Source organism: Filicampus tigris, chromosome 15 (assembly GCF_054856515.1).
Source record: "Filicampus tigris isolate MCC_2025a chromosome 15, RoL_Ftig_1.0, whole genome shotgun sequence".
NCBI lineage: Eukaryota > Metazoa > Chordata > Actinopteri > Syngnathiformes > Syngnathidae > Filicampus > Filicampus tigris.
In genome coordinates, this window is record NC_141231.1 from 9,822,203 (window position 1) to 9,848,923 (window position 26,721).

At 42.5% G+C, this 26,721-nt stretch overlaps 1 protein-coding gene across 6 annotated transcripts in view; it reads right to left on the reverse strand.

Annotated features, from left to right (window-relative positions):
• The window catches only part of strbp (spermatid perinuclear RNA binding protein), a 69,350-nt gene that overhangs the window by 6,266 nt on the left and 36,363 nt on the right, over nucleotides 1-26,721 (reverse strand). For 3 of the 6 annotated variants that reach the window (XM_086054166.1, XM_086054164.1, XM_086054165.1), the window contains 15 exons: nucleotides 17,943-18,184; nucleotides 17,697-17,865; nucleotides 16,028-16,361; nucleotides 12,675-12,793; nucleotides 12,108-12,203; nucleotides 11,387-11,498; nucleotides 9,963-10,060; nucleotides 8,488-8,593; nucleotides 8,076-8,159; nucleotides 6,394-6,602; nucleotides 5,608-5,760; nucleotides 5,370-5,504; nucleotides 4,299-4,439; nucleotides 2,683-2,830; nucleotides 2,554-2,604 (listed from right to left, as the gene is read on the reverse strand). In XM_086054166.1, the coding sequence (XP_085910292.1) occupies nucleotides 2,554-2,604; nucleotides 2,683-2,830; nucleotides 4,299-4,439; nucleotides 5,370-5,504; nucleotides 5,608-5,760; nucleotides 6,394-6,602; nucleotides 8,076-8,159; nucleotides 8,488-8,593; nucleotides 9,963-10,060; nucleotides 11,387-11,498; nucleotides 12,108-12,203; nucleotides 12,675-12,793; nucleotides 16,028-16,361; nucleotides 17,697-17,865; nucleotides 17,943-18,184 (2,197 nt within the window). Of the gene's footprint in view, nucleotides 1-612; nucleotides 1,064-2,553; nucleotides 2,605-2,682; nucleotides 2,831-4,298; nucleotides 4,440-5,369; nucleotides 5,505-5,607; nucleotides 5,761-6,393; nucleotides 6,603-8,075; nucleotides 8,160-8,487; nucleotides 8,594-9,962; nucleotides 10,061-11,386; nucleotides 11,499-12,107; nucleotides 12,204-12,674; nucleotides 12,794-16,027; nucleotides 16,362-17,696; nucleotides 17,866-17,942; nucleotides 18,185-26,721 lie in introns of those variants that run through there. The other 3 variants (XM_086054169.1, XM_086054168.1, XM_086054167.1) reach the window with 3 other exon arrangements.

The following is a 26,721-nucleotide window of genomic DNA, read 5'->3' on the forward strand; positions in this document are numbered from 1 at the left end:
CTTGTTGATTGGAGGCCGTTGCTGGTTTCAGATATTGGTAGCAGACGACAATGTATAAATGCATAAAAGCAGATCCAAATATAGATCAGAGTTTACCTAGTGGGAAAGTAAGTCAAGGAAATGTCGATAGTGAAATGAAGAACAAATCAATACATTTTGTACTGCCAGTGAGATTCGCCATTGTTTCTGCCACTGAATATATCTGAATCAATATCCTGAGACCCTGCTGCTGCTGAAAAAAAAAAAGAAAGAAAAAAGAAATCCAAGGCACATGCCAGCCTGATGCTCACTTGCACTGTCTGTGATGTGCTGTGGGAGACCTGGCAAGTATTAATCCGCGGGAGGTAATGGGATCGTGTAGCTGAATACAGAACGCGGGATCTGATTAAAAGCTTTAGAAGTGCTCTTCTTTGCTTTGGGCTCCCCAAAAGGGATGACATGGGATAAACGTAAAAGATTGAAATGTGGCGCGCACGTACGAGGCAGGAGTATCTACGGTTAGCAATTCATTGTCCTCTCATTAGAGCACCTGGGCAAAAGCGCAGCTTTAGTTTTGCTGTTAAAAAAAAAAAACAACAACAACAAAAAAAAAATCAATTACACCAGCCAGAGTTCCACATTTATAGGAAATAAACTTTATTCAACATGATTGGATTATTCCTATACATCCCTTCACACAGCTTATATTAGCTTTATATTTTACAAAGGATATGTTTGACGTCTTGCAAAAAGTAAGCCCCCTTCGAGCGAAGGACAAACAAAGTAACAACAGATATAATTTAGGATGAGAGAAAAAGAGCAAAAATTCACAGTACAAATCCTTCAAGTTTTCGACGTCAAAATCTAAACCTGCAGTATGTTTGGGGGCGGAATATTAACAAACAAACAAATAAAACAAACAGAGAGTGTCGAGAAAAGAAGAAAACAAAAAAAAGTGTCCCTTGTGGAAAAAGAAAAAAAAGTGTTTGGTTTGCGAGTCTGCTGGTCTAAAAGAAGTGGTATTGGGGGACGGGGTAGGCGGGTACTTTCATGACGGGCAACAGAAGCATTCTCTTGGGCAAACCTAGAGGGGAGACATGAGAAGAGCACAGCTCTACGTGAGTGAGATTGCCAACGCTAAAACTACCAGGCCACGTCCAGCGGACGTTTGCCGAGTCGGCGGGAGTTAGTTGGTTGCGACAAGCAGCGGAAGCGGGATTAAAGTCGCCGATCAGAAAGATAAAAGTGCTTGGACATGTTAATGGCTCAAGCAGACCTCACTGCTTTTTTTGTAACCCGTCAATTCTGCAGAGGAAGACATTTTTTTTTTTTTTTTTTTTTTTTTTAAATACGCAGTGCCTCCGTCAACTTTTCAGCATGCCGCGAATTGATCGCCGACCAACTCGCGGGAGAAGCTCCGATGGTTAGCTCACAACGGTCGAAACGCACGCGGACGAGGCAACCTGCTTGAAATCGATCTGCAGATTCAAAAAAATGAGACAAGGTTGACGAAAAATCAACCGGCAGGGTTGCGCTGGTAATCCAAAGTGGGAAAAAAAAATAAGGAGCACTGTATTTTTGTCATTGCGGCAAGCGAACGTTTTCTGGCGGTGTCCCACACGTAGGGTTGGGCATCGTTTGAATTTGGGCGATTACGATTCCGGTTCCAAGCAATTCTCGATTCTGAATCTTTTTTTTTTTTTTTTTTTTTGGAAAGCAGTACAGACTGCATTTCTGCACTTCTTTCAAGAGCCAAAATAGTTTTCTGTTGTCATTTGCTTCTACTTCCTGCATCAAAATGTTCTGTTCAGCACACAAATTCACACCGTGTCACATTCAAGTTAATATACGGGGCTAATTAAGTAAATATTACACGCGATCGTCTGCGTCCGCCGTCTTGGTTTGGAAACGTTTGAAAATGACCTGTAAATGTTCTGAACTCCTGTTTTGATGACATCATTGTACTGAGCGGAATTATGCTGCCTGGAGGACTTATAGCACGTCAAAGTCCCGTAGTCGAGTTTACGTTGGTTTTCCTTTAGACGGCAAACTGGTTGAACTCGAGATTGACTCAACAGCGCCTCTGGTGGTTGAGGCCAAGTTGTACAGTAATTAGCAATTCCGCCCAATCGACCAGAGTTCTTCATTTAAGCGATTCCCGCGCCCATCCCTCACTTCCTATACCTTTTCCTCTCGATCATATATTTGAACATAAGATGCCGCAGCACTCTAATTTCCCTTTGGGATTAATACCATCTCATTTGATCTTCGCTTGGGACTGGAAAGTCAGACAGCAGTGCTTGGCTGAATATCAAGTGGCGAGTGGACACTTAGCCAAAGAGCACATTTCTTTGAAGATCACACGCCAAAACACCAAACGCACACACGCACAGGACAGAAAGCTCACAGCCCTGATCAGCATTTAATCAATCGCTTAAAGTGGAAAAAACGTCAAGGGAAGATGAGATGTTAGAGGCAAAGCCAGAAGAGAAAGGACCATTAGGATGATTGCAGGTGCTATAAAGGTGTGCAACGGACAGGAAGCGGGCGCAGCAAACAACGAGCCGCACGTACCGTAAGCAGGAGCAGCTGCGGCGGGGCTGTAGGCGTACGGCGTTCCGAAGCCTGTTGGCGAGGCGACGAAACGGTCAACCGGCAAACTTGGGCAGCTCACGAAAAATAAAATAAAATAAACGATCACACCTGAAACCGATGACTTGCCTGGCGTAACGTATCCTGGTGCGGCAGCGCTGACGAAGGCTCCCCGCGCGAGGGTGGCTCGTCCTCGTCCTCGGGCTACCTGAGCTGCCACTGCCGAGGCTGCCGCCGCCGCGGCCAGAGCTCCTTTTGTCTGAGTGCGAGGACGACAAATGGAGATTTCACGGAGAATTGGCTTTGACGCGCACAAAGCGCGCCTGTAGTGTTTGCTAATTACGGAGAGCCCACGGCAGAAAGCAGTACAACTCGGCACATTATGGACGTCTAATCTGTGCTGCCGTAAATTGGGAGTTAAGGGCGCGCTCGCAGTGGGCTGACATTGACTATACAGCGATTCCCAGCCGCCCTTGCCGCATGCTGTTAACCCTTTAAAGCAGAAGTCAAACCAACTATTTTTTTTCAAAATTATGTTGTATGCAGGCCCACTAGTTGAAACACGGCATTTTGATTAATATTGTGTTTGTGGAATATGAGTTCAGCAGCAAAATCCAACCATTTGTAGCCATCTCAGAGGGCGGCCATTTTGTCACTTCTGTTGACTGAAAGTGACATCACAGTTGCTCAGGGCTCACGTCATCACGTCACCTGTTTTCTGAAGCTGAGCCATGATTGGTTGTTATCTGAGCCCTGAGCAACTGCGATGTCATTTTCAGTCGCCAGAAGTCACAAAACAGCCTGAGATGGACGAAAACGGGTTTATTTTACAACTTCAAAGAGAAGTTAACCCAAACATATTTTTTTCAAGAATATGTTCTATGCAAGCCTACTAGTTGAAACAAGGCATTCTGATAAATATTGCATTTGTGGAATAAGAGTTAATCCAGCCGTTTTTAGCCATCTCTGGGGGCAGCCATTTTGTCACCTCTGTCGACTGAAAATGACATCACAGTTGCTCAGGGCTCAGGTAACGACCAATCACTGAAAATTTCCCCACTGTGGGATCAATAAAGGCCTTCTTATCTTATCTTATCACAGCTGGCCTGTTTTTTGAAGCTGGGCCGTGATTGGTCGTTACCTGAGGACTGAGTAGTTGTGATGTCATTTTTAGTCGACAGAAGTGACAAAATGGCCGCCCTCTGAGATGGCTAAAAACAGGTGCATTCAACTAATGGGCCTACATAGAACATATTCTTGTCAAGAATATTTTGGGATCGACTTCCACTTTATGGTGAAACAACTTTTGTGGATAATGCAGAGAAGCATAAAAATAAACCTGCACTATACTTTTTAAAACGAGAGTCCAGAGTAAAAGAGAAGTAAGCAATGGTGTGGTAATGTATCACTTCAGTTATCCTGCAGCAGTTTTATTTTGGAATTGAAATACCTTTGTGTTAAAGACTACATTGAAGCAAAATGTTTAGCATGACTGTTCGAAAAACATGCAGTTGGATGTTAAAATGACAAGTTGTTACCCGAGAAAGTGTTACATTCAGGCGAGGTTTGTTTTTTAGGGCAAGAACTCAAATGTTAGTACTTTTGCTTGGTGTGGGAAAAAAAAAAAAAAAGAAAAGTGGTATCGGTGCATCTGTGGTTACAAAAGAGTTTGCTATAACTTTTCACAAACCAAGATTAAGCAATATCCTATATTGCTTATTGCTGACCTGAGGCAGCAGCTTCTTTTTCTTGTTTGCAGCAGCATTGGGACCGGAGAAGAGTTTTTCCAGTGCGGCCAAAGCGGCACTGGCCTTTGCTACCTTTTTGTTGGGGCCCGCCCCACGGAACTTCTGTCCGTCCACCTCCACCTGGCATACACAGAGAATATAATTAGTCTTTTCGCTTTTTTTTTTTTTTTTTTTCTTCCCCCCTGTCAAAACTAATTATCACGCAACAACGCTGTCACAAAACCAGCAATCAGCAACTCAACTAAGGTCTGGCGGAACAGACTCGCTTGCTTAGCGATGCCCTGCTGTCAGAACAGGCTTGCTAATCAATCAGCGGAGCAACGGAGCATCCAGGCATGTCAGAAAACAGCACGCCTCACCGACAGCCGGCTCACTCCATGAACAAACTTGAGTGATTGACCGCACTAGAGAACAGTTGGTTCCTCCCTCCGTGCGTGTGTGTAGCATCGGCCAATTCTGCTACAAGTGAGCCTTTGACGTTCATATTTGTGTTTTCTTCTTTCCCCATCTGAGGTCATTTGTTTTATAAAGTCCGCCAGTGGCCATACGAGATGCTTGATTTACTAAAGATTTGCGCGGGCAAAAAATGAGTGCAGACTTGTTCGCTCATACGAGCGACGTGGAAGCTAATCTACTTAGCTACTAATCTACTACTGTTTGAGCACACTGTGACGACTGCTGCTGGCCTCTCCCAATGCAGTTTTGCGAGAGTGCCGTTCATAGTTGTAATCACAGGATGGGCATTAAGTCATTCACTGCCATATATTTTCAGACCCTTTTTTACCCTAACGTTTGGAAAAAAAAAAAAAAAAAATCCTGGGATTGAATGGCTTGACTGTGAAAAGACGTGTAAATTCGTCAATGGCCGTGAATGAGTTTCTGAAACAAACAAACCTGTTGCCAACAGTGCACAGAGTGAGCAAATTTAGCACCTCCTTACTGGGATGTCAGTAAAATATCACAATCTTAGTAGACACAATTTAGCACCCGCCGTTTGGGACGTTTGTAAATCGGGCCCTAAATGGATTGAAAAAGGTATTTGTATTTCACCTCCATGACAAAGCGCTTATCATGGCTGCCTCCGCTTTCAGAGATGAGCTCATACTTGAGGCCTCGTCTTTTCTCGTTCAGCTCCATGACGGGGTTCTTCCCACTCGCCGTCAGTATGGGGCCCTGAGTTCGCACCTTGGGGGGTCACACGCACATCATTAGGAGAAGTGTTGGCGTGCCTGCCTTGATTGCGTTTCCAAAAGGGGAGATAGGAGTCGCTTTGTTTTCCAAGGCCCACCTCCAGCGTGTTGGAGCTGTCCGAGGAGTGCGATGCGTTATTGCTCGTGTGCGAGGACGTCTCGCTCTTGCCTTCGCCGTCGGACTTCTCGTCCGAGCTCATGGGGTCCAGGTCCGAGTCAAAACCGGTTGGGTAGCCCATCGCCTGGAGAACCTGCAGAGGGGAATCGCACCGTGACCTTAAACAAGAGCTTAAAGAGCCATCTGACAAAAACGACAAGAGGTAACAAGCGGTATTTATTTTCCCACTGTGAGCAAATGTCGTATCTGTTTATGTCGAGAAAAACGACCGTGTCGGTGGTGGGAAAAGAAACGCGCAGAGGCAAGTGGACCATGATTAAATTTCCCTTTTGAAAATGGGGAAAGGGTTCGAATGAAACCACCTTCCCCAAATAAGTCAACAAAAGCCTTTATAACAACATGCTTTTCGCAGAGGGGAAAAAAAAGAAAATGACACTTTTTCCGACCCAGCGGGTGATTGTGTTTACTGATGGAGAGATCATACGGTCAAAACATGATGGAAAGAAAGAGAGAGAGAGGGCGAGAACAGAAAACAGGGAGACGAGGAGAAAGCCTTTTATGGGAATGAAGCAAATAGCGGATTATCCCTGCTCTTTGCTCTGGAGAGCCTTTCTGTTCACGACCACTTTAGGAGTACACGGATTTGCCCACCTCCACACACACATTGAAAATCTGCATAGGTAGATGAAAAGACAGAAGCTATTTTGAGGCACTAACAGCCGCACATCTCTTGTGATAAAAAAAATAAATAAAAATGTTTTGCAACCTTGACAGCAACATGGAGCTTGGCCGTCTTCTTGGAGGACCCCGACGCTTCATAGACGCTTCCGTCCAGGTCCACGGACATGGTGAAGACCGGGGCGTGGACCGGGCCCGACTGGGACAGGAGGCGATACTGCAGACCTGGACGGATCTGGTTCAACCGCATCAGGGCGTTCATTGGCTGGTTGGAGTCTATGGCTTTGCTGTCGAGGACTGATCAAACAGGTTACATGGTTAAAGGGGTAACAGTTGCATACTAAATGAGGATTTACATTGAAGTGAATCTTTCCATTCTCTGCGATACATTGTCAAAACTTCTTTTTTTGAACTACCAATGAAAACGTGTTTTATTGCTGCTCGCCTCTCGCTTCTTGTTCCGTTCTGGCTGCTGCTACTTTGCTTTTACAAGTGCAATGCTGACAACCTTGGATAATGAATGTAACGTTTTGAGCTGATGATGGACAATTGAGGCATATTTCCACCGCACCGACTCTTATTGTTGCATGCGGTTTCAAAATCAAACGTGCCATAAAACTGTGAATGGCAGTGATTTCGATGCAAAATATTGTGACTGTGCGTTGTTAACATTGTCTTTTTTCCATGTGTGTATGTCTTGTTTCATATTACACAAAATGCAAGCGCAAAAATAGATGCGCAATTCATGTAGCGAATCTTGAGTTAGGTCTGACAGCCGTTTGGCATTTTTTCTCCCACGTCAGGTTTTTGCGCTATAAGATCCCCGTTTTCTTCAAAACTATGAAAAGATATGTGTATGTATGTAAATGAAACACTCAGATGGAATAGTTGCAAGCTTTGAAAAAAAATATGGCATAAAATGAAATCGAACTTACAACGCTATGACCATGGTTAAAAGGATAAGAGAAAAGCCAGCAGTAATCCGCCTAATTCATACTGTGCTAGCTCTCTGTTGGCAGATTGATAGCATTGACCTATTGGGAGCCGCACGCACCTCTCACCACACGTTCTCAATTGTGACTACGTAAGTTGCCGAGTAAACTGAAGATGAGTCCAATCGTAATAAAATGGCAAGTCTTACTACAACTAATCAGTGGAACTTTGCTTATCTGCTAAACTGTGGAGAAAAAAAACAATTTGGGAATCAGCATTCCAATTTTAGTTTTAATCAGCATAAAAATCGAACTAAACAGAATTTTCCTTCTTTTCCCCTCCCCTCCAAGTTTCAAATTGTTCCCCAGTGTTTATTGCAAAATCTGTGTATTTTAAAACACCACAATAATGTTGCATTTCAAGTTAGTCTGCACTTCTAACTCCTATTATCTAGCGAGATGCGCGCAATCGAGCTTATTTGTGGCAACTCGTTTTGGATCATCTTTTCCCCAAATGTCCAATGCAATCTCTTTTCTTGCCATCGGCTCGAAATAAAACAGCCTGTCTGCCTCCATCGCGAGTGGTTCATCTTCTCCTTGAAAGAAGAAAGACACTGTGCCGGTAGAGTTGCCTGGTAAAACGTTCGCAATCGATCGTATTGATCAGCATGCGAGAGACGTAAGATGGCTAAAAAGGGAGCGAGGCGGATGGGCAGAAGGATAGAAAAAACAAAAACAAAAGGAAGAAAATCTTCAATGTGTTTGTGTTGTGTGTTTTTGCTTGAAGAAAAATATGATGCTTCCAGGCGATGTTTTATTCTTTGCTTGCTTTGCATACCTCTCCTAAGATTCCTCTTCATCTTCTTGATGAGGTCCTTGTCGTCCATCATGCCTTCATCGTATGGCCTTTTCAGACCCAAGCCTGGAGGGAGCGCGAGACTTCTTACTAATCATTCACAAAACACTACACGCGTTTATGTGAATGTCAACACAATTACACGAGGTGTAAAACTGACAAAACTATGATTGAGTATATACACAGTGGAGGTAAACAGAAATATGACGCCTGACAACAATATTGATGCCGCTGTCAGAGCGGTGTGGAAAAAACGGGTTCCCGAAAGGTCAGGCGATGTTTGGGATCCAACAGGGAAACTTTTCAGTGAGAAATCCCAGAGTGCGACCCACATAAGCTTGGAATGTTATAGCGTGCAAGTGAGAACGTGGAAGCCCGTTGATCTCGAACACACCTTCTTTGTCACACCAAGGGTATTTGTGCAATGGTTTATTTGAGGGAAGAGGCTCCATCTCCAGCACTTTGCAGATCTGTCCAAACGCCATGAGCCTGAGAGCACGCTGCCAAACACAAAGCGCATACAGAACGGAGAAGATGAAAAGACATTTCAGACTATACGCATTTTGACATTTGACAATTTTTTTTTTTTTTTAGAACTTTCTACTCTCACTGGATTTTGCCTTAGCCCCAGTTAGCATTGTGTATTCGCAGTGTTTTGTATTGTTTTTCCCAGCAGGTGAACCCGAGCGAATGTTTTTTCACGAGAAGCAGAAAGCAAAGCTAGGCTCTCACACGAGCCCCACAATAGTGTGAAAGAGACTTCTACAGTCAGAAAAGAAAAAAAAAACAAAAAACATCACTGCCCTGACTTTCTCAATAACGGCTGAGATCTTCCACAGGCAAAAAAAACAAAAACAAATCTTTATTATCACCCTTAAGCAATCTCACCCTCTTGGATAGGCCTTATTTGTGTGCCATTCTCAGCATTAGTTACTGAGAAACTAAAAAATGCTCTTTTAAAGAAAACTGCTAGAAACCAGGGTCGGTTATTCAACTGGAGAGAGAAAATATTTGTGTCCACTGAAATGCTGATTTAAACAATACATACTATTATATACACTAAATACAAAACAGCAGAAAAATACACTCCCTTGCTCAAGTGATTTTTGTAATATATATGTATAAAAAAAAAAAAAAAGAGACCATGATAAATCATTTTGACCTTTTTCCATCTCTAATGCTAATCAAACTACTAATACCACTAATTTCATTGCTATTCTCGTGAAAATACGTATGATGCTTTTCATTGGTCGATGACGCGAACCTCCAAGGTAATGGTCAAGTCATCCGAATGTAATCGGCGCATGTCAATCCATCCCAATCAATCAACAGTACACAAACGACGAGGCGGGAACGCGGTGGCCTGCGGCGGCTGCGCTAATGCGAAGCCATTAGGGAGCTGGAGTGTCTGCGATATTCATGAGCCTCTGTGTAGCCCATTGACAGAACCGCTTCCTCTCTTCTATCTGCGCTTGTATCTGCTCCAACACAATTATCCCCATTGACATTCCGGCCTCGTTCGGCTTGTCTTCAAAGGAAAATGGACGGCCGGATTCACTAAAGCTGCTTGACTGGGTCGAACGTGCGTGTCAAGAAAGACATGAAACCACACACATACACGTATTATGCTCTTGTCTGGGTGTCAAAGATGCATTTATAGCTAGAAGTGGCACTTTCCCCACACCTGACATTAAAACGCAGAACGTCATCTGCTCATTTTGAAGATAAGTGTGGGTGGATTTTGACTGTGGACTTTGGACTTTCGGGCATGCTGCTTACGGATGTTAAACACTGATAGCTCGGGGCTGGGTAATAACAGTAGCGCCTTTAATTAAGCTGCAAGTGTGTGTGTGTGTGTGTGTTGCGTACCTGTGCGCTATAGGTAATGGCCTCCGCCTGCTCATCCGTCATGTTGGCTAATGTGTTTGTGGGCTCTATCTCGCACGGGTCGCGTAAACCTGGACCGCCTGGTGGGAGTGACAAAACATGACATCAGCATTGTGTTCTCACTGCTTCTTCACGACATTTAATGAGGCTTTATTTTAGTGACCAAAGTGACAGGAATGAAATGTGAGCAGTCAAATTCTTTGTGAGCTATTCAAACAAGCTCCACACGTAAACAATACAGAGCTATGCGATGGCATTTTCAAAATGATGTTTGGATACATTTTGTCCTTTGGTCTACAATCATTTATCACTTCTGGGAACTCGAGCCATGATTTCAACACTTGCATGTACACGTGAAAATCTGTTTTTATTTCACTTGTACGTGTTGTAATCCTACCCATTTGGATTTGGAAGCATCTTTTTAGTATTAATATCTAATTCAAATGAAACATTCAGGGAACAGGGCGTCCTTGGTTTACCTATGAGGAGGATCCACTTCTGCGCAGGCGCGTTCTTGCGGCCGGCGCTTCATGTTACTAAATGGCCTCTCACGTTGTTCTAGTTAACATTGCATAGCACCGCGTTACATGTTAAATGTTGCCCACTCGGCATCCATTGCAGCCTGCTCCTCCTGGAAGGGATTGCAGGCCCTTCTCACGATTTCTTTTTTTTTTCCCCCCATATGTTTTGCCCTGTTGTGAGGTTTAAATTAGGGGATGTCGCTAATTTTGTCCACTGTGTGTTTTTGAAGCCCTTTCAGACTCTTTTGTAACTAAACGCCATACAAATTAACCTGACTTGCCTGTACCTCTCTTCAATAAAGAGCCCTTTTCATACAGGGCTGTCTTTTTACTTTCACTTTTGTGTGTGTTTCTCCAATATAAATTAACACCTGACACTCAAGTTCCATCCAGTTGTGTATAAAAATATGAGTGCTGTCAGAAGTATTTTGCACATAACACCAATTGCTGGCATTCATATGTCACACATCTAATTAGAGTAAATCACCCTCCATCAGAGAGGTTACGTTCCAGGGCACCCCCCGCAATGAGTGAGAGCCACAATATAGGAATACACCCGAAGCTAGGGCCGCTTGATTGCGAAAAAAATATATATTAATAACGATTATTTTGGTAACAATTGAAATCATCTGTCTCTAATTGCTGCACGCAGCGTTGTTGTGGGAAGGCGCACACAATTATGGCATTACCGCGATTTGCTGGAGTTCCTGTGTAAAAGGCAGAAAAATACTGAATCCTCTTTTACAGCTCTGATGTGGCATTATTGCAGGTTCATTATGTAAAAGTATCGCTGTTCTTGTCCTTTTTCAAGAGAGTGTTTATATGATAGCAGACACTCAAGTCTCCAGCTGTAAAAGTGACTCATATCCAAGCAGCGATTCCGACCTGGTAGCAGTATGCCCGAGGCGAGACACTCCATGACCCGGCGCAAGGCTTCTCCTGCCCCGAGCGGCCTGTTGCAGGTGGCGATGGCCTTCTCGCAGATAAGTTCCAAGGGCTGCCACAAAGCGCAATAAAAGAAATTGCAGTTTTGTAAATATGCGATACGATTTACGGCGATCCATTTAAAAATGGAAAAGCGGCAAAATGTTCCTTATAATGTTATGTTCTATGTAGCTCCGCTAATCTAAACACAGCATTTTAGATTATTTTAGATTAATATTACGTTTGTGGAATATGAGTTAAGATGTAAAATCCACCCTTTTTTTTGTCCGTCTCAGGGAGTGGCCATTTTGCCACTTTCTGTCGACTGAAAATGACATCACAGTTGCGCAGGGCTCAGCTAACAACCAATCATGGCTCAGCTTCAGAAAACAGGTGAGTCACGATTGGTCGTTACCTCAGCAACTGTGATGTCATTTTCAGTCAATAGAAAATGACAAAATGGCCGCTCCCTGAAATGGATTTAAATAAATAAATAAATAAATAAAAGACTTTTGCTGTTTAACTCATATTCCACAAATGCAATATTAATCAGAATGCCATGTTTACACTAGTGGAGGCAAACAGAACATATTACTGTCAAGAAACTTTGGGGTTGACTTCCACTTTAAAGTTTGAGGATGAATGCTTGCTACTATTAACTTAATCAGTCATACACACTTACCCATCCGTTAAGGGGCTCCCAGGTGGGTTGTCTATTGCACATGTCTCTGAGTATCCTGAGAACGATAACGCAGGACTTGAGTCCATTCACTCGAGCCTGAGAGCAATAGAAAAGGGATAAAGGGAACAGTGGAACAATAGGGATCGGGAAGAAATTGAGTACAGAAGCTGTAATCGTACAAAAAAAGACTGTGCTCATTATCCAAACTGCCTAAACTCCAGGATTTGTCTGATTAAGCATTTTTTGTCTACGTTTGTGTGATTTTGGTCAGTCAGTGAGTAGGGAGGGCAGGTGTGGGAAGGGTTTTAAAAGGGAGGAATCGGCGTGATACAGAGCAGGCTGGTTCACAAAATCGCAAAAAGAAAAAAAAAAATTGCCTTTGTAGCCTGACGATATCTTATTTTATACGGATTTCATGGCGTCTGGAGTCGCAGTACTGAACCGATCATCTGATACGGTGTGTACTCTTTGGTTACTCTTATCATTTGTTGTCACAATACAGTAAGAGTCAATCGTCAGGCTACAAACAGCTTCAGGCAGGAAGACAGGAAGTGAGTGGGTGCCGACCTGGAACCACTTGGCGTGTCGCAGCGCTGCCAGGGCCAACAGACATCTGTGTCTATCCAGCACCTCTCCCTCTTCCTCCTCCTCCTCAGCCTCCACTCTTTGCGCAGCAGCACCCAACACTGCCACGAAACAATAACAACCCAATGTAGAAAAACGTACAACACACACGCGCGCGCGCGCGCACATACACACACGCAGGTCAGAGCTGAGCATGTGCGCTTCAATTGTGCGCGTGTGAATGCGCGCAGACACACGAATTTCGGTGTGAGTGCGCGCACGCACACGCGCACGTGAACGTTTACTCCACGGCGCTTCAATCATGCCATCGAGCCGCTCGTCTCCTTGTAGAACGCGTTCTACAATTCACGGATCTGCGATGAAAGCGCACTCTTCAAATAGTGTCTTTTTTCAACGCGGATCAGGTTAGCATCACGTGTTAGCGATAGCGCAGCGTTGCGCAAGATGCACTGATCCTCCTCCACGCAGGTGAGTTGAAAAACACGCACACTATTTAAGGGTGACTTACTTTCCGTGCACCGAGCAGCCGACAAATCAGTGAAATGGAGAGCCGCGAGGGAAGAGAGAACTTTTTGGAGACACAAACAAATACCTGAGGAGTGATTGATTTAGCGCGCGCGTGTTGACAGCAAGGTAAATCAAAATCACTCCGGCGTGTATTTGAAAAGGATTTCTTTTAAAAAGTATTTTGATCCAGTCTTCACAAGGCAGGAGTCAAAATAGTTGAGTTTTCACTTTGGGTTTACTTGAGATGCAACTTGACTTCAGAAAGAAACATCCAAATCTTCCCTGAGCGAGCACACGATCAAGTGTCCAAAAGTAGAACTAAACACAAAGAGCATCTACGCTACTTTCGCTCCAAGGAAATCAAAACACAACTGAGGACGGATTAAAAGCAGGGCAGAGGTTAGAAAGGGTTGGATCATTCTTATACCTCTGTATTGCTTTTGATTCATGTTGCCACGTCCTAGCATTGAGACCACGTCTGCGAGGCAAGTTGAATCCAACACAGCTGTATATGAACGAGCGCGGTTACTTGGGGGGGGGGGGGGTTCGAGAGAGGGTTTCTTTGTGTGCGGGACTGCGAGTGAAATAAAACACACTAAAGAGTCTTTGTGAAAACATGCTCGAGTAAATGTTTTCCTCATCCCTTCCAAAGCCTTTCCTCAGGAGGTACTAAGCGGAAATGTCAACCGTTGTCATCTATATAGAAGTGCATTATCGCCGAACTCATCTGGCCATTATCACGGGCCAGCTCTTCTCCCGTCAAACAGTGCTGTGTGCAAAGGTGTGTGTGTGTGTTTGTGTATGTTTGCTTCAGTGCAATGTATAAAGCTGTATCTCAAGGTCCGTCCCACATGGGACCGCTCAGACGTGGATCATTACGAGTGCTCCTCTATCCCTCACCCCAGACCGCTTTTCTTGTTCTTCTGCCAGCTGCTCTTCCCTCAGCACACTCGCGACCAAACAAAGACGACAGCTGCACGTCAGATAAAAGTACAGTGGAACCTTGAAAATCAAACGCCACTGAGGTCATACCATTTGGAATCCCACCGACAGTCTGAGGGAAACTGTGCCACTAAAGGTGCGCAAGAAAAAAATAAAAATATGGCTTCAAATAATCAACACTTAGCAAAGGGTAAGATAAACACTGTGATGAAGAAGAAAACAGACCAGATGTTCGTTCAAGTGAGCATTCATAGACTCAATTGCTGAAGTAAAGGCAGTGTTAGTGGATAACTTACTGTAGGGCTTACACTCAATTTGCGTGTAAGTGTATGGCCATTTTTTCAATGCCATAAAGAAAAAAATCTTAGTGTTTGTCTATTGCCAGTGGTTAGTTTATTTTTACACTTGTATAATAATTAGGCATCTTACTTAAACATTACCTAATAACTGGCACAGTAAGACCGCAAGGTTAATGTAAAAAAAATCAAAGTATATTTCGATTCAAAGACTGTTCTAATAGCTTTCTTTGATCCATGAATACGATTATTTTCCTGTAAAACACAACAGTTGAACGACACACCAAAGACGTACAACTAATATGGTATTTGAATTTGGCTTTTCAAAGTGTGCCTATTATTTTGGATTTCCCCAGTGAGCCGTCAAGCAACTTTTTAAAAGTAAAACGACGTAAAAGTCCGACTTTACGACAGTGACTCTCCTCTACGTTTGGCTGCAAAGTGAGCAGAGATCAGATGCTACGTGAAGTAAATGAATTGAATTAACTGGGTTCATTTTTTTGAGTGCGTTAGAAAATTGAAACATACATACATATCGTCGCTATCATGTGAAAAACACTCTTCTCCATTTTTTTTTCATTTTCTTATTTTTACATGAATGGTGTTTCCGCGTTACAGACGTCGCATTAATGTGAAAATTAAAAAAAGTTTTCAAAATTGGAGACAAGTGTTTTTCACAGGACAGCGACGATATACGTATATATATATATATATACGTATATATGTATATATATATATATATATATATATATATATATATATATATATACACACACACACACACACACACACACATAGCGGTGAGTCAACTGTACAGAAAATTGACTATGTTGAGTGCATGGCCCTGAAATTGATTAGATATTATTTCCAATGGGTAATCTGAACAAATTGGAGGTTTTGCAGAAAGGCATAAGGCCTTACTGGTCCATTTAATAATAGAGAAAAAGCGAGAGCTGGACTGTGAACTCAGAAGCAATAAAAACAACTCCAAAGTGCTTAAGTGCTTGTTTCATGCTGACAAGGTTGTTTGTAAATGAGACTTTCCGGAAAGAAGCAGTACACTTGGCCGCTGGATGCGCGGGAATAACCTTTGGTAGACAAAACATGAATCCTGTCACGTATGTCATTGAAAGGCGCTCATGTGTGCACATGCTTGTGAGCAAATAAGTGAGTTGCTCTTCCTGATCTGGCTGCGGCACGTGTGGCCAACCTTTGTGTCATCTCTCATCTCTCCCGGAGACCTTCGCGTCTGCTTGGACAGGAGCCACACGACGGACGGCTCGCTCGCTACTGCTCGGTTATCGATTCCGCCGGTCTGCTGGCCTTGCTACACTCGCTTCCCTTGCCCACCTCCCACAACCAATTATAACCACCTTCCCAGGAATTAGAGGGGGAGGGGCATGGAGAGGGACAGTCACTCTTCCACGCTTGATATCAATCATCAGATACAGTCTCAACAGTGTTATCCTTTGGGAATTGTGTTTTGGCAGCATTCATTTTGTATTTTTTTGTTGTTGGTTTTTTTTTTGGGGGGGGGGGCAATCTATTTAAAATGACATTGAAGACAAGCTTTCCGATCTGTTCTCCTACCGTGGCCATTCCTCTTCTCCCGCTCCTCCTCTTCATCCTCCAGTTCTGCCGCCGCCTCCTCCTCCTCCTCAGCTCCCTCCCCGTCCAACTCCTCCACTTCATCCTCCTGTTCTGCCGCCGCCTCCTCGGCTCCCTCCCCGTGTAACTCCTCGTGCTCCTCCCCTTCTTCTCCCTCCTCCTCCTCCTCTTCCTCCTCTTCCTCCTCCTGGTCATCTCTCATGGCCGGAGAGGTGAGTGCGATCTTCAGTGTGAGTCGGGGCTCCGTCGCGGTCCGTACCACGATGGCCGCCTCGGGCAGGGAGCTCGTGACCTCGTATTTCTCCTCTGTCAGCTTCTGTCATGTGGCAGGCAGAAATAAAGTGGGTGGTCAGAGATCAAGGTCATAACATATGGCAGATGACGAAGAAGAACAGTGAAAAGAATCTCAGTGCGACAGAATGACAAGCAGAAATAAACAGTGAGGGAAAAACGCCTTCAGCACCGACGTGCTCAGCTTGAGAGCTCTTAAAATTTTACAGCTTTGCACGGTGGGTTTTTTTTTTTTGTTTTGGACTTTAAATTTTGGTGTTCTTATAGTTGGTTTATTGCTGGTTGAGTGAGCAATGAATGCACATCAATCAGAAAAATGTCCACCTTAGTTTCAAAAGCAAGCGCGGGCATGTGTATGCCTGCGAAACTGTTTAAAGTGAGTAGCAGCCACAAGCCCATCTAAATTCAATTTGGCTTGAATGAGAAAATCAGAAACTCCAAATCGCTGAAGCGAGGCAGGAAATGACACCGCCTTTACACATACATGAGCACACTTTGTGTATATTCTTAAACAGACACGGTTCCCATCATCCCCACTCACCTCCTAACTGAAACAAATGAGTAGAGGCACAGGGATATAATTGCTTCATTGGATAATTGCTGCAGTATCACATCAAGTCCAAGGGATTGTTATTCTTTGATAAATTGCTGAATGTGTTGGCATATTTCATGACAGCCAAACATTTATTATATCTCAATGATCTTTTATGATAACATAAAAGGTCGTTTATTTCCTATAATTACTCATAATGCATTATTTTACTGTTGCTATTTTTGCTAGTGTGCTAAGCGGCGGTTTTAAGTGGATTTTTAAAAATGATATAATATGTGGCTTTGGTTAGCAACAGAAGGCAAATTGGCTCAACAGTTAACTTTTTAATGTCAGTGCGTGAACAATAACTTTGATGTGCTAAGGTGCACCAAATGGTACGAGTTCCCACGAAGAACGTAATGAGTAACTGACGAATGTCGTCAATCTAGCCAGAGATGCATACGAATACAAATACAGCGCAGCTGAGCCTCTGGCTAGCGGACATCGTGGCTGGCGTTACGCTGTTGGCACTCCGTCAAACTCATTTTTTAAAAAGCATCACGTCAACATGACTACCAAGGCAGCACAAACAAACAAATGGCAAACTAGCAATGCAGCTCCCAGTAGCAATAAAACCGCCTCTCCTTGGCTCTTCAGATTGAGCCAAAGTAATAACAAATCCCAATGGTGTTTTACCACCATAACAATTGAGACTGTCAAAACTGTTCATGTTACTTTTCCTCAAAAAATTTTCATCAAAGCCATTCTACATTATCCATCCATCCAGTTCCGATACTAACATTTCATCATTTGCTTGTGAGCTCTCACCTCGATTTGCCCGGGTAAGTTGTGGCAGACCTTGTCCAACAGCGTTTGTGTGGGTTTGTCTCTGCACATCAACACCAGCTCCAGCTCCATGTCGCCTTTAATGAGGAGGCCTTTCGCAACCAAACCGATTCTCATCACTCCGCACAGCACTCGACCACTGCCGGACTCCCTTGAAGAACGTTACATTGTCATATGATGAGCACTTCTTTCTGATTTCAGTCGCTCTGCGGGCAACGTCAGCCGCACCTGTAGCCATCATTGGACCCCTCGGCTGCATCGGCGGGCTTCGTGCTGTCTGGCGCTTGGCTGTCAAGTTGGCCCAGTGCCTCCGAGCTCGTCTGATCCAGCCAGTCTGAGACGTGTTTGAGGGCGCACTCCACGTTGGATACCAGCGTCTGAACCGCCTCCAAGTCGGGAGACGACGGGTAGATGGTGGAGTGCTTCGCCATGACGTGGCGGTCGTCATTGCTGAAGGAACGGAAGGACCTCTGCAATGGGAAATGTGTTGACAAACATTACGTAAATGGAGCCCCAAGCGAATGGTGGATGTGATTGCGACAGCTTTTATTTAGTAGTGCAGACTCAGACATAAGCGAGAAAAATATCTGACTTAGTTGCACTAGTCGCTCATTGTATCGCATAGTTTATCTTAGTTTTGTTATTGAGACCAAATTCGGGGTCAAGGTAAAGATGCTCTGGGACAGATTAAAGCTATGTAGTTAATGTAACCAATACAATACTGGTCTGGGAATTGTGGAATACTGTTGTTATAGCAGTCTAGTGCAGTGTTTTTCAAACTGTGTGCCGCGGCACACCAGATATTGTCAAGTGTGACGTGGGAAATTATCTACTTGGTGTGCCTGTGCGGTCTAGCGTCCGGCAGCGTAATCATGTCTTTACTACATTGTAGTACTCTTCCATACCAGCAGGAGGCAGCAGCAGCAGGTAGCTAATTGTCTTTGTTTAGAGACAAACGAATTAGTGACGCATGTTTATCCAAGTGAGTGAGTAAGTATCGATATGAAACATTATAAAATACTTTTTTCTTTGCGTTTATTTAATTCTTATCCAAGACGTTATAATATAACGTCATTCTTCAATGTTAAAAAATGCTTATATAAACACTATAACACTTATATCGTTAAAATAAGCTTTCTTTCCACAATGTCAGCTGCTGGTGTGCTGCGGGATTTTTTCCATGAAGTAAATGTGCCTCGACTCAAAAAAAGTTTGAAAAACACTGGTCTAGTGGACGGTGGCAGCACACCAAAATAACAATAATTAGAGCTCGACCGATATGGATTATTTTTCGAGGACGGATGTCTGCTGGAGGCTGTGATAGCCAGGAAAAAATAAATAAATAGAAACAGAAGAAAGGGCTTCACATTAAAGATGTTTTGTGTTTGTGGATCATTAGGACCTGCACTGCAATCAATAGCAATGTGACAATTTCCTCCGTTTACGCCGTATGTCGTGACAACGCCATCAGCTGTCTTCAGCCTTCACGTGTCGCAGCATTAAAGGCAGGCACTCGGATGTGGCGATTAAGTGATAACTAATCTAATTTCAGAGTAAAACCGACACAGCGGGGAAGTTAATTTGCTGTGCGGGGAGAGGCTGATGTATGACCCCGTAATCATAATTACACTGCATTATAATCTATTATCTCGACATATGCTGTGATATACAAGATGCAAATGGTACACTGAAGTGGTTTATAGCCCCCCCCACGTCATAACATCACACCATTGTTTTACATTAGGTTATATTTAACACCTCGTAACCACTGCATAAACAACACGTCTCATCACTTGCCTTCCATTTAGCAACCTTACTCTTTGTGATGTTTGCAGACGATCCGTCTAGAACATTATTTTCTTCTTGTTTCTCCTTCTCCGTCTTCTTTTTCTCCACAAATACAAAGCTATCATATCTGCCACCTCACACTGGTGAAGGAAAGTTCATTTTTTTTCATCGTTTAGGTTATCGCACGATGCTGGGGAGCCTGAGGTGCGCGGCCCAGTTCAACACAGACGGGGGCTGCACTCGACAAGCTCCAAAGCAGTCCCGCTTATCTCCCAGACACACGCTTGCCTTTATTCTCTGCACTCGTATAAACGCACACACAACGCTCTCTTTCACTAGAGTGTGCGAGATAAAGCCATTAACAGAATAGAGCATGAGCGCTGCACAATAAGCGAAGCCACCCAACCTATTTAGCGGCGCATGTAGAGTGTGACACAAACGTTTGGCAAAGTCTAATTCCTGGATTCCGCCAAGGACTCAATTGAGATTTGACAAAATTACAAAAAGGACATGGAGTCCATGAAACAATTTGAGATTACAGGAGAACCTCAATGGTAAAATCCACAATAAAGCTTGTCAAATTTGGAATTCAATCACATTTTTTTTTTGTAATGTAGAAATTTTAAATAGTCATAGTCATAATGTAAAATGTCAGTGTGCCTCACTAGATTTCTTTTCAGCCAGCATTGAAGATTCCGCAGGTGTGTTTTGCTTTTTCTTAATGTTTATGTTTTATTTCAGTCATTTTTCAGTTCTTGGTTATTGTTCCAATTCCCTTGCTTCATTCCGCTTGATGCAACTTTCAGCTGGAGCCAATGTTGAGCAGATGTTTGTGAACATTTGTGGGCGTGTGTGTGTATGCGTGTCTGTGTGCGCTGTTTAACAAGAAAGCGCATAAGTGAAGTGTTGTGTGAGTGTTTAAAAGTGATCATATGTCATAAAAGTCAAGATAGTGTGTGATAGTGTTTTATTAATTTAACATTATACCAGTTAATAATGTAACATGTTGAGTAAACAATGCCTGTGATAAAGGCTTTAAGACAGCATGGACTCAGCAATGAATTATTCCAAATACAACCCCAATGAGGAATTTGCTTTTAATTCCAATTTCAACTGTATTAGAAATCTATGAAATACAGTATCATTATGAATGGATAGACACTTAATGGGTATTTTCAGGCAACCACTACCTATGTAGACCTTGAAATACTGTTTTCAATATAATATCATTGCTGTCTAAAATGACCTCTACGTGCATGCTGACAAAAGCAGGAGGAAGACAGGAAAAAAAAAAAATCAATACCTTTCCCAATGCATAAGCAAAATGTTCTTGTTCTTGTATTGTATCAACACAAGCATTTCTATAATGCTGTATAATGCTTTTATTGGCACACATTATTATTCTTATTTTTTCAACAGAAGCTCATCCTTCCTGTGTGCGGCCAATCATGCGACCGGTTTATGCTTGTGAGTGTGCGTCTCCTCAGAAGTGTTTAACAAACCAACAGCCACAAATTTAATGAGCCAGCTCTAATGGGGGCTTCTGCGGCAATAAAGCACTTTGTGAGCTTGTGTCTATGTGCGCGTGTCTGCTTGACCGTGGGGGAGGTGAGACCCAGCTGCTCCGATCGCCATGTAAATTAGAGCGGTTATGAGAGCTCGGAGACAGGAATCGACCAGCCTTAAAGAAAGTGCGAGCCCGGGCAACTAGATAGGCGGCACCATAAGAACGAGCTACGTGCGGGTTTTACTGGAGAGGTTGGATGTCAAGGTAACATTAAAAACAAGCAATTTAATCAAGTCCTGTGTGATGAAGCACCTACGAGCGCTCTCATGACCTCTTCACATCCTCAGCTAGTGAAAAGGTCTTGTATGGCCTCATACACACAAGGATACACTCAATCTTGGAGATGCTGATGTGACCATCCTTGAACCCACCTTGATTGCCATCCTAACAGAAGCCCAGTCACGCAATATGCTGGCCTAGTTTGAATGTGTTACTACACACATACCGTCAACTGGGCCATATTTGAGCATTTCCTCTGCCGTTGCCATCAAAGTCAGCAAACACCGGCTAATGGCTGTTTCTAAGAGATAATCCAGAGTGATTTTTTTCCTTTCCAGCAATAAATCCAGCGAACAATCATAAATGTTACACCTGTTAATTTTTTACATTTATAACAGTTAGTTCCAATCAGGCAATCTGACTGAACAAGAGTCGTTTCATGAGTCAACATGCTAACATAGCTAACGAGTACAGTACAGTCGCTGCGACTTGGCATGAAATGAGCTAATCGTCACACTCCATCCATGAAAGTGAAACAGTAAAACAAGCTTCATTTGTTGTTCTGTTTGTAAATGTTGATGCAGCAAATGCTTTGGCGCGTTAGCATGTCGCACAAAGAGCCAACTCCACAGCTAATGCCACTATTTGCTTAACTATTTGTGTTCAAATAAACAGTAAATCGTGATATTTTTTTTGGTCACTTACTACTTTGAACAAATAATTTGTGTAATTGCTCTGATTACACTTAGAGCATTGGAGTATCAATATCACACTTGAGGTTGTGATGTTGTCAACATCATCATCATGCCTGTGATTATCTTCAGCTACACCGAAAGACAGCCATGAGGATGGACGGTGTAACATTACTCCCTCTCCTGTGATATTGCCCAATGGCAAAACGGCAAAAATCGCTGTCCCCGGTTACCGCGTGTGCGCATACAGCTGCCAGCTGTCTGCCAACCACCACCGACACTGTGCATTTGCTTACTGACACACATGTTCACATGCTGTGATAGCATAGTGCTGCTATTAGACCATTCACACTTCACAATCACCCTTCATTTCACTTTACCCCAAGGCTCAGTGGCTTGTCAGACCATGTTACATAACCACATTACATGCATTTTCAACACACTTGGAGAATTACAGTTAATTAGCGAAGAACACATTGAGCTTATGAAAAAAAAAAATATAATTCTTTCATGAGATAATAAGAAAGTTATTTCTTTAGGGATATGTTAAATATCGCAATAATATCGATATCACTATAGTCAACATCCATATGGCATATCACATGTTTTTTCCAATCTCGTGCAACCCTAATTATTGCCTCCTACCGAATCGCTTCACTGTAGAAATGCCCCGACACGCTGGGCCACATAAACACTCGTGAGTGATATCGTCGCTTCTCTACTGCGCATGCGGGTCACTTTGGGGACGCGTATGTTCACACACCAGACAGACCAAGATTGCATTTAGAATGTAATGTGAACACTTACACGCACAAAAATCGGACAAAAAAAAATACAAATTTAGCATTTAGACCTGGAGTGTGACCTTTGTTTAAACGTTTTATTACAGGTAAAATATATATATATTCATTCATTAACAATTACACATGCAAATGAAATTAGGAAGTTAATGAAAATACATTTCGTTAAAGACTACAAATGAGAAAATCATCATTAGTAAGTATCACCTTTCTGTTCACTATTAAATATCTATCAAGTGTAAGTAGTTCCTCTTTATTTCAGTTATGTTTTATGTTTGTCTCATTCTACAGTGGTTAAGATGTCTTTAGAATTGCACAACAGTTAAGAAAATCTGATCATTAAAATTGCCAGTGATCAACAGTCAATTGATTTGAATTTCTGTTGGGATTCTTCGCACGGAATATGTTAACCAAACGTTTCATCAGCCATTGTATTAAGACCACTTGTGCTTGAGGGTGTGTTTATAGTTAGACAAGATTTCTCGTCCGCACTTACCTTTAATAAGTCATGTGCCTCGAGTGCATGTTGAGTGCTCGGATAAGAGGCAGTGGTGAACAAACACTGAAAGCTGAGGCAGGCAGGCGCAAGGAGGAAAGCCGACGAGAGTGAGAAAAGCTTCCAAAAGAAAAAAAGCAAATTAACGTGGCTGACCAGCGCTGAGAGGATGACAAAAGGAGATGCAAGGAGATGGACAACATTCATTTTAAAATGTGGTGCTGTTTGCAGTAAAAACAAAAGGCTTGTTGTGATGGGGTTGACAGGCCATATAAAAAAGGCATTTCAAGCATAACGGTAAAGTGGAAGGAGCTAAAACTTCAAAACCCCTCGTCAAATTACGCTTACAAGCGATGGGCCCAGCAAAGGGGTAAGAACAACAATTTTGTGGCTTCTTTGTCGCATTCAGCAGTCAATGGGAGATTGCATTAACAATCCATTCCGTGGACTCTGTGGCAGGCCGATCTGCTGCACTCTATGCTAGCCGCTTTTATTGTACTTTCTTTTTCATCTTCTTTCCGATTACCACACACCTGCACTTGTACATCAAAAATAAGTAAGCATTAACTGACAACAGGCAGGCTAAGTCTTACTGCATTTTAGAAAGAAAAAAAAAATAGAACACCTGGACTAAATTGAGAGATTAAAAACAACACATCGATTCCATCTCATCATCTGCAAACCGTCCAAGATTATTTTGTCTCAGAATCTTAAAGTCAACCTGTGTACAATTTTTTTAAAACTGTCATTAATGTCTGCTTATGTACTGGCGGGTGTGGCGAGAATGAAAAGATTTACGCCTACACTAAAACAAAAGCACCACTTATAGCAGATGAAGGGTTCTGCATTAGTCGATGTAATACCATATAGTTGTGACTGAACTTCAGAGGCTGTTACATGTGATCTGATAACACTGTATTTGTCTTTAGAAATGGCGAAGCAGCATGTGGCTCATTACCAAAGGTCATTTTTGTATGCTCAGCTCCAAGTATCTGTTCAAGTCCCATAAAGTGAAAATGGACAAGCCAGCCAAAATTTGAAAGATTTATAAAATAATAATAATAATAATAATAATGATAATAATAATAATAATAATAATAAATAAATATATATATATATATATATATATATATATATATATATATATATATATATATTATTTTTATATTTTTTTTAAACCACCAAGTTAATAAAATGAGGCTTCAAAATCATGAAAAATCACATCAGGCCCTCCGTTCTTAAATGCGGTGGGCGTCTCCGCTGAATATGCTGAAACCACACCCTGCTCAGTTGGTAACTGTCAATCAAACACCACCAGTAAAATTGGGTGCCAATTTGTATGCATCTTTCTGATGCCTACACATAGAGAACACATAATATTGCATAATAATAAAATGGAAAGGCAAGGTTTTAAAAGGCGAAGTCAACGCAAACATATTTTTTTCAAGAATATGTTCAATGAAGGCCCAGTAGTTGAAAAAAGGCACTCTGATAAATATTGCGTTTGTGGAATAAGAGTTGACCCACCCGGTTTTAGCCATCTCTGGGGGCAGTCATTTTGTCACTTCTGTCGACTGAAAATGACATCACAGTTGCTCAGTGCTCAGGTAATGACCACATCTTATGACCACATCACATCTCCCTTGTTTTCTGAAACTGAGCCATGATTGGTCGTTACCTGAGCCCATTTGTGATGTCATTTTCACACGACAGAAATGACAAAATGGCCGCCCCCTGAGATGGCCAAGGGTGGATTTTGCTGCTTAACTGTTTCAACAAGTGGGCCTGCATAGAACATATTCCTGAAAAAAATATGTTTGGATTTCCACTTTAATTATTATTATTTTTTAAGAGTTAGTTATGATTAATAAAAACAACTGGAATCTGCTTATGTGTAACACTAATTCAAATAGATGCTAAAACTATTAGGAGAGTGAAGAGTGAACATGTACCAAGACTGCTAGAAAAAAGTATCAATGGTGAAACTCAATGGAGTGTGTATGTGTTTGTGCACAGGTACAGGCCTGTGAGTTCATTAAAAATAGAAATCTTAGCGCAGAGTCATTAAGCAAGATGCTTCATGTATCATGTGGTTTAGGTGGTGACAACATCGCCAAGGTCACGCGTATCATTTACTGCATCACCATAACTCAGGACTAATCACGGCTCTGTGTTTGCATGCGGCGCACGCGCACACCCACACACACACAAATGCGTGTGTCTCATTACCCTTGGTAATTTCCGACCTCAAGCAAGTGCAAGTTCTGTAAAGTCCAATCTCAGCACCTTCGGTGGTATCACCGTTTCTGTCTATATCTCTCTCAATCATCGGTTCTCCTTGACCCCTCCCCCACTTCACCTCTAAGCACTGTACCCTAAAAAAAAACCTCTCCCGCCATCTTTTTTTCCCCTCCTTGCACTTGTTTTACCTTTAAATAATTCATCATCTGCTCTGCTCCCCCTGAGGGAAAAGCTCCCACTGTCACGGGCCGAGACCATTAATCAATCCCTTGTTTCTCTCCCTCTCTCAATCCTTCCTCTGTTGCATAACCATGCATTTTTTGTTTAGCTGTGCGATGTATACTTAATTTGCAGTAGCTGACATTTTTGCTCACTTTAACATGGTGCAGTTTAGGGCTGAACGATGAATTGCATTTGGAATGTAATCGCGATTTGAGAAGAAAGCGGTTCAAATGGCCGTTACTTTGTGGACGGCGGAGGGGAGAGGGGGAAATCACAGAATGCTAAGCTAACGCTACCGTGCTAGCTTTCAGCTTACTAAGATGCTTGATCCTTTTCACCTCGCATGGTTAAAACTTCCCGCGCGTGGAAAAAAAAAAAAAATCTCACTGTGTACGCGTGTTGTTGTTTTGTAAGGTTTTGGCTACTGTCGTATGTGGGAACGCGTGAAGAAAATTGGCACGGCTGTCGGATGTGTAAGAGTTGACTTTCATTTACATGTCGTTAAAAGCAAATTCCTCATTGAGCGCACCGAGACGATAGTGTGTGGCTTCTTGGGCCACGACAAATAAACATGCATACATGCAAAGTTGTAAAGCGGTCAAATATTAACAGGATGAAGACGACGAAAAGATGTTTAATGATGAGTCACCGCAGAGTGGGAATGCCCGCTGGCGCTTGATATGATGTCATAAGTAGGCATTATCGTACTTTTCGAACTCAAGATCGGGTAAGCTTTAATTTTATACAAGTATGTTTTATTTATTTATCCGTCTATATAAGTTAAGTGAGTGATTTAAGAAGTGTTTGTTGTTTGTTGTAATAAAGATTAATTGTTGAAAAATACCTTGAAAATTTGTTTGCAATTTTTAGGAAAAAAAAATGCAATTAGATTATTTTCCCATACCTGTCAACTTGTACGTTTTCCCCGTATTTTATACATTTTTTGCCGTATAACAATTTTTGTACGGGAAAAAAAAAAAAT